Source organism: Corticium candelabrum, chromosome 16 (assembly GCF_963422355.1).
Source record: "Corticium candelabrum chromosome 16, ooCorCand1.1, whole genome shotgun sequence".
NCBI classification, from domain to species: domain Eukaryota; kingdom Metazoa; phylum Porifera; class Homoscleromorpha; order Homosclerophorida; family Plakinidae; genus Corticium; species Corticium candelabrum.
Window position 1 is genome coordinate 652994 of NC_085100.1, and position 16762 is coordinate 669755.

Below are 16762 nucleotides of genomic sequence, written 5' to 3' on the forward strand. Positions count from 1 at the left end.
GTCGGTTAGTCCTCCTCCGTACGTCCAGGTTCAAACTCTGCACTCTGTGTGTACTTAGGCGGAGGAAGGACTTACAAATGAAGTTGTTTACGGCGATTTTGCAAGTTTGCCGAAGAGGTTGACGCAACAGTTGGTGAGAGGAGCTGATCCCAATTACCAAGACGAACACGGAAATACGGCGCTTTACCATCTACTTCATCTAGCTCGTCGAGAAGAAAATATGAAAACTATCACAACCATTCTTCAATGTAAGGCGTGTATAGACTCATACCCAGTGATTCTCTTTGCGCGCCCTCCACGTGTTTTGGCACGTGCTATTTAGTGGAACAAAAAGCACGTGCCAAAACACGTGAAGCGTGTGTGTGTGTGTTAGTAATTGTGTGTGTGTGTGTGTGTGTGTGTGTGTGTGTGTGTGTGTGTGTTTGTGTGTGTGTGTGTTTGTGTGTGTGTGTGTGTGTGTGTGTTTGTGTGTGTGTTGAAAGATGCAGTCGTTTATTCACACAAGAGAGTGACAAGAAAAGACGTAAATGTCATCAATGTATTTAGATTTGTGACGTATTTACCAGATAGTGACTTCCTTTTTCCTACGCTTTTTACGTTTCGCCATCATCCATGTGGATGAGCAGTTGAAGGTTAAAGGTTTGTTTGTGTGTGTGTGTGTGTGTGTGTGTGTGTGTGTGTGTGTGTGTGTGTGTGTGTGTGTGTGTGTGTGTGTGTGTGTGTGGAGAAGATTGATTGGCACTGGAAAACGCTGAGCCTTCTGTATGTCCTAATTGTGGCACGCAAAGAAAACTTTCACTCATAATCAGCGTTTTCCTAAGACACAAGAGGTCATGCAAAAGTGCCGTGCAAACTTTCAAACAAACTGGATGGAGGCGACAGACAAGAGTCACAATTGTACAAATTGCTGACCAACCTGAAGTTCATCAAACATGTTTGTAACTATTGTGATTAACATGTTGAAGAGAATGATTGTAGCCTGCATCATCCAGAGACCAAACACCAGTTTTCCAACTATTTGTTCAGGCTTTGTGCAGTTGGTGAAGTGATCGAGTTCTGTCAAACCAAACAGAGACCAGAATAGACTCTCTGCTGATGAATAGAAACTGCACAAAGAGAAAAGTCTCAAATTGTGATATGGGAATAAACACTTTATCTACCTGTCAAATGCTTCAGCTGGACAGTCTGTCAAACTATTGCTTGTAGATGAATCATGTTTTGCGTGTGATATATCATGGTCAAACTTTGTTGCTCCATAAATATCAGACAAGGCCTTTGCAAATGCCAGCAAGTAGATAAGGATAATTACTAGGAATGACATGAGACACTGTTGGATTTTGCCGTATGATCTCTGTATTGGACCAAGGAATGGATGAATTCTGAGATACTGTAGCAGTCGTGTGCAAGACACGGTTGTTGCTAGTGCCAGCATGTAGCTGTATACTCGAATGATTTTTCTGTCATCAATGTAGATGGCAGTAATTCTTACAACATAGAAAGCAAGAAAGAGAACTATGCCAATAATATTTCTCTTGTGGCCGAGCCGTCTGAAATAGAATCGAAATTCTTCTCTGCTCAGGGTTAGCAACTCATTGTATAGAAGAGCAAGCACGTAGACCAACACAACATACTGCAAGGGTGTCAAGTGGTGTGATTCATTGTCAAATGATGTGAACAGTATTATGACGAAAAATATGAAATATGCAATGGCTTCAGCGAAATACCAAACTGCTGGTGATGTTTGTGGCCGAAGAGTGTTCCATGACACACGATGGCCACACAGTTTGACATTGAAAACAATGAGTGGCCAAGCAATGAGGATGACAAATGGGCGAGCAATAGCTTGCAAGAGAAAGACAATCATAGCTTGAAACAGTTTTGTGCACCTTGTTTCACATCCCTTCCACACACAAGTGAGCTTATCTTGAACTGCTTCACTGGCAATAAACTAAATCAAATCAAAATTGGTAAACACACTGGAATTCACTGGTACAGTGTGTAGCGCTCGTGTAATCTCGACATATGGTTGTTGGAGCTTGTCCGCCAGTCTAGGCGGAGTCACGCCGGATGTACTTTGGAGTGTACCTTCAAGGTCATAGCGAACGGAAGAGAGTAGCCTGGCAAAGCGCCCAAGTGATTTACGGTTTGATGATATAAGACTGCCTGTCCTTTCTCAGCTACATGTATGATCCTAATGAAACCGATATGCACAACTCTGGAGAAGTCACTTTTCTGAGATGTATGACATGTCTGGTACAAGTCAAAATAGACAATCACAATGTCTACACAGGGAGGTACCGTTTGGATCTGAGTTTGTAGTAGAAGCTGACATGGTTGAGAAAGTCATTCAGTCTCTGAGGGGCAATAAGGCTCCTGGTTCGGACAATATCTGTGAGGAACACTTGATGTATGCCCCAGGTTGCGTCATTGCTCATATCTCAACTCTTTTCACTTGTATGTTGATTCATGGCTATCTGCCCAACTCCATGACAGATGGGATTATTGTACTAATAGTGAAACATAAACTTGCCAGCAGATCTGACATGTCAATTACAGGGGTATAACTCTGTCTTCAACAGTTTCTAAGATTGTAGAACTTGTGTTAGCGGATATGTGTAAGTCTAATCTTCAGTCAAGCGATCTTCAATTTGGCTTTAAGCATAAACATAGTACAACTATGTGCTCATTTCTAGTACGAGAAACTATAGATTATTTCAATATGAGAGGATCTCCTGTATTTTCTTGTTTTATGGACGCCTCTAAAGCTTTTGACAGGATCAGTCATGATAAATTGTTTGGCATCTTGGAAGATCGAGGTCTCAATCCGTTAATTTTATGGTTACTGGAATACTGGTACAAAAATTTGAAAGGCAGAGTTAAGTGGTGACGAGTCTTATCTGATACATTTGCTGTAACTACTGGTGTGCGACAAGGTGGTGTCCTTTCACCATTATTGTTTTCTATTTACATCGACGATCTATTGCTAAAGATTAACAGGTCGGGATATGGTTGCAGTGTTGGAAAAGTTAATATAGGAGCAGTAGCATATGCTGATGACATCTGTCTCTTATCTGAGTCCTCATATGGCTTACAACAATTACTACATATTTGTTCTACATTTGCTGTTGAGAGGCACTTAGTGTTTAATTCTTCTAAGACAAAGTGTATTCGTTTTGTCTCCAGTAGAGCATCATGGTTGTCAACTTTGCCACTACCTAAGCTGATTCTCGATGGGAATATCCTGGACTTTGTTCAAAGCTGGAAACATCTCGGGCATATTCTGTGCGCTGATATGAAAGAGTCATTGTCAATTGAGTTTGAAATGAAGAGGTTTTTGTCGTCCTTCAACTCCTTTTACCATCAATTTAAAGGAGCCACTCCGATTGTGTTATGTTGTTTATTACAAGCATTTTCAGCTGTGTTTTATGGGTGTCAGTTGTGGTGTTGCAGTGATAGTCAACTACATAAAGTACGTGTAGCGTGGAATGATGATATAAGAAAAATTTGCAATGTCAGAAGAAAAGGATGTCATGTCGATACAATGATTAATTCCACCGATCTTTTGCCTTTGCCCGAGATGCTGAGGAAACGAAAGCTACAGTTTTTGTCTTCTCTAATTCAGTCTGAGAACAGTGTTATCGCGTACATTTCGTCTCCTGTGTATAATTCTCAGCAGTCATCCTTTTTACTTCATGTCGGGAATGGGAATTGCATTACTGCCAAAGCCACACCATGGTACTGTTGAGACAGTCAATTTCTCATGACATTTGGAAGAACGTTGATTTATCTCTATCTGAGTCTAGGTGCGAGGCTGCAAGCTTGTCATACCATTGGTTGTTTGAACCAGCTAGAAGTAATAAATCAGTACTTGAAGACTTGTTTTCAGTAGATTGATGCCACAGTAGTTATATTACTTGTTTGTTTGTTTGTTTGTTTGTTTCTGTTTTTTGCACCATTAATTTTAATGAGTGCGACGTCAGGTTATAATAAACAAGTGTTTATTGTGACTCAGCCATTTGTATAAACAAGTTTTGGGATGCACATGCTGTTAATTACTTTTTGCTTGCAAGTACAGTAGGTGCTTGCCAACACATGTGCAACAACTGTTTGGTGTTGTTACCCTAGGTGTTGTTGCAATTGGAGTACATACACCTGTGCCTCATTGTTGAGGCTAAAATCAATTGTTGGGTGTTCTACGAACACACACTTAGGTAAGTTTCCTGCTTTGCAATGCGTTTGGAAGCACATTGCTAATTCTACAACCAAAGTACACGAACTGCAAAGGGGTCAATTTCTCGTCACCTAGGGTTCAGCACTGTTAGTGCTCCCTTTCATTACGTACAGTAACTTATTCGATCTGTATGATCTGAGTTAAGTAAGTCTAACAATGCAGATTGACTGACCTAGCTGAGCAAGACATTGTCATTAATTTGCTATTGCTAAAGTTTTTAGGTGCAATCATCAACTGGAGAAAGTAATTAATTAATTAAATAAAGAAGGTGCTATACTAACTCTATGGGTGACTTCAGCCATATCAATATGTACTTTGAGTACCAAGCTGGATTTGCTACATAGTCTGGAAAAGTGATTGCTTAGATGCATCTTCTGCCAAGCTTATAAAAACAAAAAAACCTCTACATTCCTAATGCATAGATGTACTTAGTTCTCCTTAGAAGTAAGTCTCTTACACTGAACAGTGACGTCTGTTGTCGTCGCATTCACTTTTGCACGTCGACATGACAGCAGAAGATGACGCGGTGTCTTCCCTTGTTTGTTTTGACAGTTGGGATCCGCTCCTTTTGTCAACAGCTGCTCTAGTCTTGCTGGTAGGGTGGCGTCCTCGCCACGAAGAAGCTCACCAATTAGTTCGTCATCAATCTAAATGAGAAAGAAGAGCACAAGTCAGGAAACAAAAGGAACACTGTCTACGTATGGGCCGGGTAGTGAAAGGAATGCGACCTTTTGCGCTGTCATTGCACACTTGGGACAGAAATGCCTGCTGCGTCTCGAGTGCAATATGCTCTGCCTAAGTCCAATAATTCTTTAGTGTATTTGTACATTTGTATTTAATTAATAGGCTGGAAGTTATTTGTGCAAATAGCTCTAGTTCCGTATCTATCTCAGACTCTGCGCGAGGATGCTGTCTAGGCAACAGACAGTAATAGACTAAGAGACGGGATGGCCACTCAGCACATCACTAAATATATTTATAGTGTCATTAGAGATCATAATCTCACATCATGCTGCACTACTGTACTGGCATTCTAGAGCTACTACGTACTAGCAGCATAAAAACTCCATGCAAAATTAATAATTATTATCATTAGGAATTACGCGCTTTAATTGATGTTTTAGTTAGGATATGTCAAAATTAGGACCTAATGAAGTGTAAAAACACACATCTAGATTGACTTCCATTGCATTTCTGCATGCTAGTAAAGAGTTTAATTTGTAGTATTATGAATATAACACTTTAAATAGAGTGCACAATCACCTCACCGCTTTTAGCTTTGGCGACCCTAATCAACTATAGTGTTATCTAGTTTTCTAGCCATACAATAGCCTAGTAGTCTATGCTATCATCTCATTGGCAATTTTCTCATCCACTTTTACTTCAAATATCGTAAAGTCGCAAATAAAAGCTGCACTCGAATATAAGCCGCACTCAATTATACAAGCCGCGCCTTCCAGTTAGCTCAGTATACATATTGAGAGCAAAAGTCAAAAGGTCTACTGTACTAAACTCTTGGTCGACTCTTATTTGTGACTTTCCAGCAGATATGTGGTTTGACAATTCAGGGAATGACGAGCGCGTGGGGAGAGAGACTGGGATGTCGAGTCTACGTTCAGCTCTCTTTTGGGTCTCTTGTTCTGCTAAAATTATGGTAAATCTATATATGATTGTTAGAAGCTTGTATCATATAAATTTTGCTACCTCCCCCATCTGGGATTTACACTTGGGTATCTAGAGATTAGTTAATTAAAGTAGAATAAGAATTCAGAGAGGTAGTTATAGTATGCATTCATACATACATACATACTTACATTTTTTTCTGTTTTTATTGAAAGAGTCCTTAAGACTCGGTATAAAACGTTTACATTGCAATCTTAGATACATACATACATACATCAATTTAGCTAGGTACCATTATCATTATCACAGTTATAACTCCTTTTCTTTCTGCAAGTGGTCTACATACATACATACATACATACATACATACATACATTTTTTTGTACATACGTACATACAAGAGCCCCTAAGGCCCAGGTTCGATACTGCAATGGCTAAACTTGCTATACTCTAAACTTTCAACAGTCACTCTATCATGTCACTAGGTACGTCATACTTGCTGTACTTCATACTTCATACTTCATACTTCATACTTGCTGGACAGAACTGACACTCCGGAGAGAGAGGCAATTGTATGTTAGTTCCTTGCCCAAGGGAATTTATGTATGTGGCCCTCCCACACTCAAACTCTGAGCCAAAGGTCCCGGATGTTGCCAATCTCCAACTGCACACTCTAACCAGTTGAGCCACATACATACATACATACATACATACATACATACATACATACATACATACATACATACATACATACATACATACATACATACATACATACATACATACATACATACATACATATATACATATATACATACATACATACACACACACACACACACACACACACACACACACACACACACACACACACACACACACACACACACACACACACACATATATATTACACACATGTTTAGATGTATCTACACAGGATTATTTACATGCACACTCTATGCAAGGGTTTCCACTGACAGTGTCTCATAATGCAATGTCAGTCTTGTTCCCAGATTCTTGTGACCTCATTCATGTCCAGTTCCTGTATGTCACTTGCAAGCCCTCCAGAGAATGGTATCATCCCACCAGTTCCTGTCACTCAATGGCTCTAAGTCTTCGAATGCTGCAAGTGACATGTGGAACCAAACATGAGTGAGTCTGGAAAGAAGGCTAATGCTGCAATGTGGTGTATAATATTAAATTTATGTAACATCAGGGGTGTAGAAGCAAGTTAGAACCAATCTGGCCTAGCGTGTTCTAAAGGATTGGTCGATGTAGCCCACATTATTAGGTAGACATACGAAGCACTGTCGTGAGTAAAAATATATTAATTGGTTATATCTTTAAAACGAAAGTTGGTATCATTGAACGTCTGATACTCGTCCAGCCATGGCCTGGCAAGACTGGTTAGACTAGATGCTACGCCCGTGTGTATCAGTGGTGATGTAGCCACCGGTCTTTCTGTCCAACAGAAACAGTTGGACAATAGTTCTTTTGTAAATTTGTATTTCGAACAAAAAACGGTTTAGCTATCACAACATTTCTGCATTCTGTAATACCGTTAGTGCATGCTAACTCCATTTTTTATGACATGGCAATGTGCACTACTGTTAGCGTAAGCGATAAGTAGCAAGTAGATTACTCTAGAGAACAAACTAGTACAGCACAATAGATGAAGTTATACAGATGTGGCAGCCACAATTATGTATATTGTTGACTGATTTATAGACAGTTACCTATTTTTGAATACAATTTCTATCAATCTAGTCAAATTTCAGGCTTCAGGGATCGGTTATAGTATGACACATCCCTAATTATACACTCGTAATATTTATAATGTTGCCTCATTTCTCTCGAGTTGCCTTGACAACAGGCTGATTAGAATGCATCTTCTTCGATCAAAGCCTGCAATGATGTTGCTGGTTTGGCGTATCTTCCCTCTCTGTGTCTTTCTTGATTTTCCAAGTTAGCCAATCGTGCCTCGATCTGGAGCAATGTGCTCTCTTGCCGTTGCACAGAGCGTTGCAAGGAGATCAATGCTTGTGTGAGAGCATTAGATTCTGCAACTGCAGTGCCATCTCTTGATTGTTGAGCAATGGGCTGCAGTGGAGATCGTTGCACTGCAACTGGGGACTTTGCATTGGTGTAGGTAGTGGTGTTAGTGTCAGATTCGGTCTTTTGTATTGATTCAGCAATGGGCTGCAGTGAAGATGGTTGCAATGGAGCTGGGGACTTTGGATTGGTGTGGGTAGTGGTGGTGGTGGTGGTAGATTCAGTCTTTTTCAATATTTTGTGTATGAGAGTTTTCCTGAACTGATCTCTACTATTTGGTACTCTCGTTGCCATGTCTTCAATCCATTCACTGCTGTTAGCCAGTGTGTTGAGACGCTGTCTATATGAGCCCCAACTGTCACGTCTCAGCTCATCAAGTGTAGACATGGTGGATTCTGATTTGGATTGGATATTGAGAGATGTGCAGACTGATGACAATGATGTCTAAAGATGTTTGCCAAATTGCAATCGAATATGAATGTTAAAGAAATTACAGGCTACTATGTGTTGCAAGTATTTAGTTGTTTCTTTTGTACCATTTCAGCATTCACACCTGCCAGTGTCTGTCTGTCTGTCTGGCAGTGGCAATGCTGTGCCTTAATGAATATAGTTTCTCACATGTATGTTTGTATGCCCCCGCGTGCGCGCGCGCGTGTGTGTGTGTGCGCACGCGCGTGTGTCCATCTGAATGTTTATGTGTTTGCCTGTCGGTATCGTTGTTTTTGTGTGCACCTTTCACTGTAGATTACCTCTATATGAATGAGGCGTTTATTGATATCTGCCACATCTCCTTTGGTTGCTGCCTTTTCATAAGTTTTCCTTTCTTCAGCTTTTCTGAAAACGTCTATTTGCAAGGTACCAACATTTCTTCTGCCAGACTTGGATCGTATTAAGTTAGATATTGATAGCAGAGCAAAACGTCTCTTCATCTGCAACAGCAATACGTGAATTGAAATCCACTCGAATAGCAGAATAGCACACATGGATATTACGAACAAAGTTATCTTTATTAAACAGCCATTCTAGAACATCAATGTGAATGTGAAGGAGATTGAACGGTATTGGATACCGCTGGCACTTTCGGACATCAATAACAGTTGCACCGAATGAAAATTTCCACTCAATATCAGCATTGTTCTATAATACACAAGCAAATGCGTATCGACATTACAGTTAAACCATTTGGTAGAATTAGATGGAGGGCGATGCCTCAACTTGACCAACCTGAACTTCGTCAAACTTATTGGTAACAAGAGCAATCAGCATGTTGAGAAGAATGATCAAGGCCTGTATAATCCATAACCCAAACAGTATTTTGCCAAATATCTCCTCGAGATGTGAGCAATTATCAAGAGCATCGTAGTCAATCAATCCAAACAAAGACAAAAACAGTGTTAGTAGTGAAGATGGCAAACTGAAAACACAAAAACAATTTGCATATAACTGAATGTTGACTGCTGTTATATATGACATGTACCTTCCAAATGCTTTAGAAGGACAGTTTTCTTCATATCTCTGTCTTTGAGTTTCATTGTACTTCAAGGTTGTTGCTCCATAAACAGTGACCAACCCGCTTGCAAATGCAAGTAAATAGAGAAAGAGAATGATAATGAAGAAAACCAAACTTTTCTGAACTTTTCTGAAAGATTTCTGTATCGGACCAATGAGTGGATGAACCCTGAGGTATCGGAGTAGTTGAGTGCAGGCCAGAATTAACGCCCCAGCCATAAGGTAACTGGACAGTCTGTAAATAGTACTTGTTGACTCTACAATATCCCACACAATAGCAAGTCTCACACCATAGAATAAAACAAACATGACGATGGTAAAACAGCTCCTCTTGTGACCATTTCGAGTAAAGTAGAAACGGAATCCTTCTCTGACTATTGATACCACTTCATTATGGAGCAGAGCCAGTACATACACGAGAGTGATCCATGCCCAATCAGTCATCCCATCCTTTGAGAACTCTAACGCAGCTGTTTGTTGGAGCAGCAAAATGACAAAGACCACATAAGCAAAAGCTTCGACTCGATATCGAGTCATTGGAGCAGCATGAGGCCTGATGATATCCCAGGACAGAGAGTGACCCCACACTCTAATATTGAAGATGATTAGAGGCCAAAGAACAGAGATGACAAATGGACGGGCAATAGTTTGCAATAGAAACACGATGAAAGCCACGAAAGGATTAATGTATTCCTGCCATACTTGAAGAAGCTCGTGCTGTACAGCATCGGTTGCAATAAACTGAAATCAAAATCATTTTAGGCTTACAGCAACAAACAGATCATGCACATCTACAACAATTGATCGCACCTTCTTTCGCCCGGTCAATATTGCCATTTCAACAACATCTGCATGTACTGCGAGTGCCTGAAGCTGTGATGATTCTTGCCCCTCGACCATATCAATTGCTGCCTCTTCCAGTTGTACAGACAATGCCATGAAGCTTGTCTTTAACCTGGGTTGTACTCTTGCCATACGCTCATAAAATGAACTCAAAATAAGAGCATATTCGACAGGCTTGTGTGAGGCCGCTATAACTTCTGGTTGAGCCAACATCTGTAAATCTTGAAACAGGCAATCCGTCAGTCTAGACCTTTCAAAATCAACCAAAACTTTTATTAGTGGTATGATGTTGTTGACATCTTTGGATCTGATGCTGAGATTTAGAGGTGTGAAACCATCTGAATTTGGCTCATGAACACCGAGTCCAGCTTCAATCAAGAGAGAGATGACAGTACCATTTCCTGGAATAGAGCAAGCATAGTGGAGTGGAGTGCTTCCCTCTTTATCATGATATGTATGATCAACTCTTGCAGCAATGGCAAGCTCTACAAGATTGGCGTTACGCATGAGTGCTGCTATGTGGCACAGATTTTGACCATTGCTACTAGTGACGTGTATGTTGGCTCCATTAGCTAACAGTATTTTTACTTTCTCAACTGCTTCCTTATCAGCAGGACTGCTAGCAGCAAGTAGTACAGCTGGTAACTCAAAGACCGTATCTATGCCAGTAGTTGAGGCACCAAGCTGCACCAATGCCTAAAGATTGAAAGTCTGATTATAGAAGCACACACTTACTAAAATTTAGGTCCTGTAGACGTACTTGCAATGTTTCTTTGTCTCCATGCATACATGTATACAAGAGGAGATCGTCCTTGATTCTGTTGAATTCACTTGATCGTTCACTTGCCAAAGTTTGAATGAGAAGAGCATTGGTTGGTCGATGTTTCGTAATCATTTGATGAATTGCTGTAAGGTTAGTCTTTCCAAGTGACAGCAAATTAACATCAGACTGGCAGAGAGCAACAAGCATATCAACATTTAGACAAGCAGTTGACATCTGCAAGCACAACACATACAGGTAATGAACAAACGGAGGAATACTCGAAGGTCACATGACCAAATAGTTTCCAAGTGTCAGAATGGCGGCCAACGAGGAAACTGTTTGACTAACAATCACTTGACACGTACCAAATCATGAACTGCAGTGACAGACAATTCATGAATGCTGCACTTTTGGAAGAGAGGAAAGAGGATGTGGAATGGCATGTTTTCTATCGCAGCAAGATGAACAACTGTCTGTCCCATGTTGTCTTTAATATTGACAGATGCGCCTCCATTCAGTAAAATGTGCATTGCTAAACAAAGAGATCAAGAAACTATTGAAATGAAAGTGATAGGTACACATGCACAAACACAAGAAGCCTGTGGTGTGTGTGTGTGTGTGTGTGTGTGTGTGTGTGTGTGTGTGTGTGTGTGTGTGTGTGCGTGCGTGCATTTGGAGATTAGATACATATGGGACCTTGCAGGGTTGCAAGTTCAAGTCACACTGATGGCGAGTTATGGAATAATTTCCTTTGGCAAGAAACTTACACACAATCGCCTCTCGACTCAGGAGCACAAATGAGTACCTGGTCTTTGACTGGGGTGGCAAAGACTATCTGCGACAAAATCCATCAGCCACTGGGGTCCGGGTGCCCACACCACAGTTGGCGTCGCAGTCAGTGCTCCTGCGAGCACCTGGCTAGGCTCCAGGAGATTCCTTAGCACGACCCATAGCTCCTGCATAGTGCACAGAAACCCAGCCATCTAGCTGGGGGCAAGATGACTGGGGCATGACTGTTAATGGGAGCTCCCTATCCATTTGGCATTTTTGCCATGTGTGTGTGTGTGTGTGTGTGTGTGTGTGTGTGTGTGTGTGTGTGTGTGTGTGTGTGTGTGTGTGTTATTATTGAATTTATTAGCACTGAAGCAAGAAATCAATAATTATGCCCAAGACTGCCCTAAATGATTTAAACCTGTCTAAATTAGTCTGAATTAGCAACGGAAATCACAAATTGTTTTATAGCTTTTGGTAGCGTTAGCTAGAGACTGGAAAGCTTAATTAAATGTCGAGTTGCGGGTAAATTCAATTTGTACTTGCATTCTGCCTACTTCCGCAATCTGTCCGCTCTTTCATACGCCTACACCTGTACTAGGTAGGCAACATTCCTCATCCGCCCGGCATCACGCGGCTGTACGTAGATCAGCGTGAGAGTTCCAGTTGTACGGAATCCAACGGTTGCGTTGCTTATCATGCATAGTGATCAAATTTGCAGCTATTGCTGCGTGAGAGACTGTTGCTGAGTTGCAGTATGTACACAGTGCACATTTAGCACTCTCAAAGTGCATGCATGCGGATGTCTAATCATACATTCGACTATGGCATTGCTGACTTGCGCATTTTCAGCTGAGAGTAGGAGACGATGCAGTGGAGTCTTTCCAGTGGCATCTTGGCAATTGGGACCCTGTAGACCGTCATCAACCTGAAATACAGACAGCACACTAACAAACAGATAGTAAACACAGACAGCAAATTGTTGGACCGTGTCGGACATGACAAGTAGATACTTGCTTTCTCCGTCCAGACCACAGAACACTACCTGGATAAGTGACGTAGCATGGTATGGTCACCCCGTTGTATATTCAGGCTTGATGTAATGAGATGTATAGGTTATCGCCCGCGTTCCACAATATTTATTGCTCGAAATGGTAATAACCGACTTACTTACCGGCACGTGGCCCTACCCAATGAGCGTTCGAGTAGCTGAGCATGTAAGGTTTCAGTATCAGGGACAGTCCCATAACAAGCATGCTATAATTATATAATTGTGAGAGCGGGCAATAACTACGGTATGTATGCAATAACTAAACAATGCAGGCACTTGGCCAAATACAGATATTATTGCACCGTCTACGAGAGCTCTCATATTGGGTATGGGCCACGTGCCGGTAACTAGGAAGCTTTGTTGCATGTTATGGTGTTTAGTCCGCCGTTGCTATGATTCTTTTTCTCGTTATATTACACACCTACCATAGCAACCCAACCGCATGTTGTATATTTACGAGTCAATAAACGTATACTGACCGGTCAATATCTATCTGTATACTGCTTACTGACATAACACAACTAACTTAGAACAAAAAAATAGCAAAACCAAAACCAACTAGCAATCCATACATGGGCATACCTAGAATTTAGATCCTGGCGAGAAACAAAAAGCACGTGCCAAAACACGTGGAACGCGCGCGAGGAGGAGGACCGGGTACTAGTCTATCAACGCAGAGGCGTCGGAAGCAAATTTAAAGTGGTCCGGCCTAACGCGCGCTAGGTGGGCGTGATCATATAACGGTTAACGCACGCTAAACATTTCTCTAAAAGCTTGAATACCATACAGAGAACGCAAGATTAACGCTTAGTAACTACTAGAACAACATGTGTCAAACCTTACAAGGCTATTTCTGTACGTAAATCTACATTGAGCCAAAAATGTTTCTTCTGTGTTCTGATTCCCTACAGAAATCATCTATGCATAGTTCTAGATCAAGACCATCACATGCTTTTTTGTGCACATGCAACATTAAAAGGTGATTTAACCTTGCCTGTGTCATAGTGCACCGAAGGTATGTTTTAACAATGCGGAGAGCTGAGAACGTTCTTTCACTAGTTGCATTTGTTGCAGGAGCAACAAGGATCAAGCGTATAAGTTTGACCACCTCAGACAACAGCAGTTGGCCGGGTTTCCCTAGTGACTTAACATAGTCTACAACATCCATCAGGGCTGGTGTGACTGCCGTTTCTCTAAAGTGAGAATACAGTATCAATAGCTGCGTCTGGAGGATATTGCTGTCAAAGTCTGTGCAGTACAACTCCTGTATCCTAGACAGGTCATCCGTATAGCTCTCTCCAGCAGCACCCTTCAGAAGTGTGCATTCAAGCTTGCTGTATATCTTATAGTGTGGCTGGTCAAATCTGCTTTTGATAGACTGAATTGCCATATCGAAAGCGGAAAAATACATAACCCGGTAATGATCTTCTATACATGTTGCGAAGTGTCCCGAACTTCCTTCATCATATCGGCAAGGACGCTTCCTTTTCCGAGGAAGGGAAGCCTCTGCAACATCTTCTTTGCTTTGTTTCTCTATCAACTTTTCCCAGAAATTTGAGAATTCAGCTTCTGTACGCATTAGTGCAAGAGATTTGATGGTAAGTTCTGCTAACACTTGACCTTGTGCAGCAGACATCTTCTTGTGCTGAAGAGCTTTGCTCAGATTGTCAACCAACTTCAAGACTTTTTCTCCTAATGCTACTCCAAAGAGAAAGTCAAATGAAGAAAACTGAGCAGCAACACCAGTACACCGAGCAGACATCTCTGGGTCTCGTTTTGCCATATCTGCAAAACTGTCTAAGCTGGATTGGATGACCGAAAAGTTTTGCATAACACTCTGTAGAGAAGCTGCTCGAACGGTCCATCTCGTAGGGCATAGTGTCCTAAATCCAGGGTCTTGAGGAGCCATCTCAGCTTGAAGTCGCTTGTACTCAGACTTTCTTTTTGCTGAGTACTTGAGAAGTTTTGACAGTTCAAATGTTGTGTCAAGGGCATATTTGATAGGGATTATGTCTTTGATGGTGTCTTGGCAGGCTAAATTGAGGCTATGACCATAGCAGTGAGTGAACAATGCTCGTGGTTCATCTTGAGTGAGTTGAGCAGCAACTCCTGATAGACATCCTTTCATCACAGCTGCACCATCATAGCACTGACCACGACAGTTGGTCAGACTAAGGTTCATACGAACAAGAACATCCCTGATAATTGCTACAATGGACTTAGCATCAGTTGAAGCAGTGATGTGCAGCCCAATGAAATCCTCATGAGGCTCTAGGTCTTCATCCACCCATCGTAGAACTATTACAACCTGCCCCTGGGTACTTGCGTCAGTGGTTTCGTCTACCATAATGGTGTATGGTGTGCCTTCAAGTTTGGCTGAGACATCTCGAAGAATTCGAAGTGACATCACCTTCAGCAGTTCATTCTGTATGTCTGCACTTGTGTACTTATTTGTCTTTTTCTGCAACCAATCGGAGAGATCTGTAGAAAGCTCACAAAAAAGACGAGGAGCTGTGACAAATTGCTATCAATCTCTTTGGTGAGGGCGGAACCGCGGAGGGCAATACCTTGACGTGCCAGGAACCTCAGCGCCCTGAGAATGCGAAGGAGGCTGGCCCGGTTTCTCTTTCTGTCTTCAACCAATTGAGTTCTTAGTAGTTCACCAACGTGCTTTGTTGTGGCAGGTAGCGTGATCAGTGACTCAACCGCTTCTCTGTGGCAGTCTGATTTCGCGTGTGAACGAAATAAGCAGGTGGCATCATTCCAGTTTTGAACTCCGCGATAGATGAATGCCTGCTCAGCAGTCTTGCATTTCAGCTTGCCAGACTTCGCAGCCTTCACACAGACGTGACAGAACACTTTCTCAACGGAGTCGTGCCAATGAAGCCAAGGCCAGTTGTCGAACCAAGCAGCTTGAAATGATCTTGATTTTGGGGCTTCTTTCCCAAACGAAACTTTTGGAAATGAAGCACGGCGAGGCTGACAGGGCTGATCACCGACATCTGGAATCCCGTCAATCTGCATATATAGCACACGGAAATGGTTAGCGTGCGCTCTATCTACCGCTGCCGTGTCCTCGCGTTGCCAGCCTCATCTTTGTGACTGAGCGTAAATTTATAAATTACCGCCTGAAAATCTAGCTGTACAGAATGCTAACGTAACTAGAAATATATTACTTATTTAATCAGTTAACCCTAAACCGGAAGTATACGCTAATGGCCGACTGGCAAAAGTCCATTTTTCGAAAAGTGGTACGGCCATGGCCGTGCGGCCGACCCCCTTCCGACGCCCCTGCAACGATAATGTTCACAGTACTACAGTTTGTAAAGACGCAGTCAGAAATGACAAATGGCTTCTCCTGGACTACTTCGTGTCTCTCCCGACTCCTTGACTTTTGCGTCAGTCTAGTCTGTGTGTGCATGGCCATTAGCCAAAACTTTGCACGCTGCCATTTGCTGCAATTCAGATGGCTCTTGGTATTGTCTCAGTGCTTGCTGGGTTTTGTGGCCGGTTCTGCCTCGAATGACATGTTCAGGAACTTCCGCTTGAAAGTGCCTTGTCGGATGGCGCTCCGTAGTGTCGCACTAGTAGCTCGAAGAGCGTGGTTGGTTTGAACTGGAAGACCATTCAGCTTCAGCTGTCATCACTTTCATCATTGTAGACAAAGTGTTAGGGCCGATTACTTGCTTAAATACCAAGGACCAAGTGAAGGTAACAAAGGTTTTTAATAGAAGGCTTCTAGAGAAAATCCTGCTGGCAACTTACTAAGATAGAGATCCAAAACTTTTACGTGGCAGCGGTCACCAGCTTCTTCATTAAATTTTAGCATATCTGATAAACCACAAACCACAAAATGCTATTACTGTTACAGAGTCACGTTGGAGCTTGACTATAATTTACCTTGTGACTTTAATTTTTT

At 41.8% G+C, this 16762-nt stretch overlaps 4 protein-coding genes across 5 annotated transcripts; 1 reads left to right on the forward strand and 3 right to left on the reverse strand.

Moving 5' to 3' along the window:
* Positions 1-871: 871 nt before the first annotated feature.
* Positions 872-2285, reverse strand: LOC134192005 (short transient receptor potential channel 4-like). Its single transcript, XM_062660673.1, has one exon. It carries the CDS (start codon positions 1862-1864, stop codon positions 1157-1159), a length of 708 nt encoding a protein of 235 aa, XP_062516657.1. The 5' UTR covers positions 1865-2285; the 3' UTR covers positions 872-1156.
* LOC134192401 (uncharacterized) lies at positions 2238-3745 on the forward strand. Its single transcript, XM_062661141.1, has 4 exons — positions 2238-2418; positions 2580-2615; positions 2694-2816; positions 2934-3745. Exons 1-4 carry the CDS (start codon positions 2238-2240, stop codon positions 3743-3745), a joined length of 1152 nt encoding a protein of 383 aa, XP_062517125.1.
* A 3606-nt stretch (positions 3746-7351) lies between these two features.
* LOC134192025 (transient-receptor-potential-like protein) lies at positions 7352-12949 on the reverse strand. Of its 2 annotated transcripts, none has more exons than XM_062660692.1 (9): positions 12609-12949; positions 11387-11553; positions 11019-11255; positions 10226-10954; positions 9384-10156; positions 9131-9320; positions 8903-9043; positions 8656-8835; positions 7352-8350 (listed from the first exon to the last, which is right to left on the reverse strand). In XM_062660692.1, exons 1-9 carry the CDS (start codon positions 12790-12792, stop codon positions 7733-7735), a joined length of 3219 nt encoding a protein of 1072 aa, XP_062516676.1. In that variant the 5' UTR covers positions 12793-12949; the 3' UTR covers positions 7352-7732. The 2 variants fall into 2 exon arrangements, with proteins under 2 accessions (XP_062516676.1, XP_062516677.1); XM_062660693.1 differs by lacking the exon at positions 12609-12949 and adding an exon at positions 12350-12559.
* A 759-nt stretch (positions 12950-13708) lies between these two features.
* LOC134192404 (zinc finger MYM-type protein 1-like) lies at positions 13709-15250 on the reverse strand. The gene has a single exon (XM_062661143.1). It carries the CDS (start codon positions 15248-15250, stop codon positions 13709-13711), a length of 1542 nt encoding a protein of 513 aa, XP_062517127.1.
* Positions 15251-16762: the final 1512 nt, after the last annotated feature.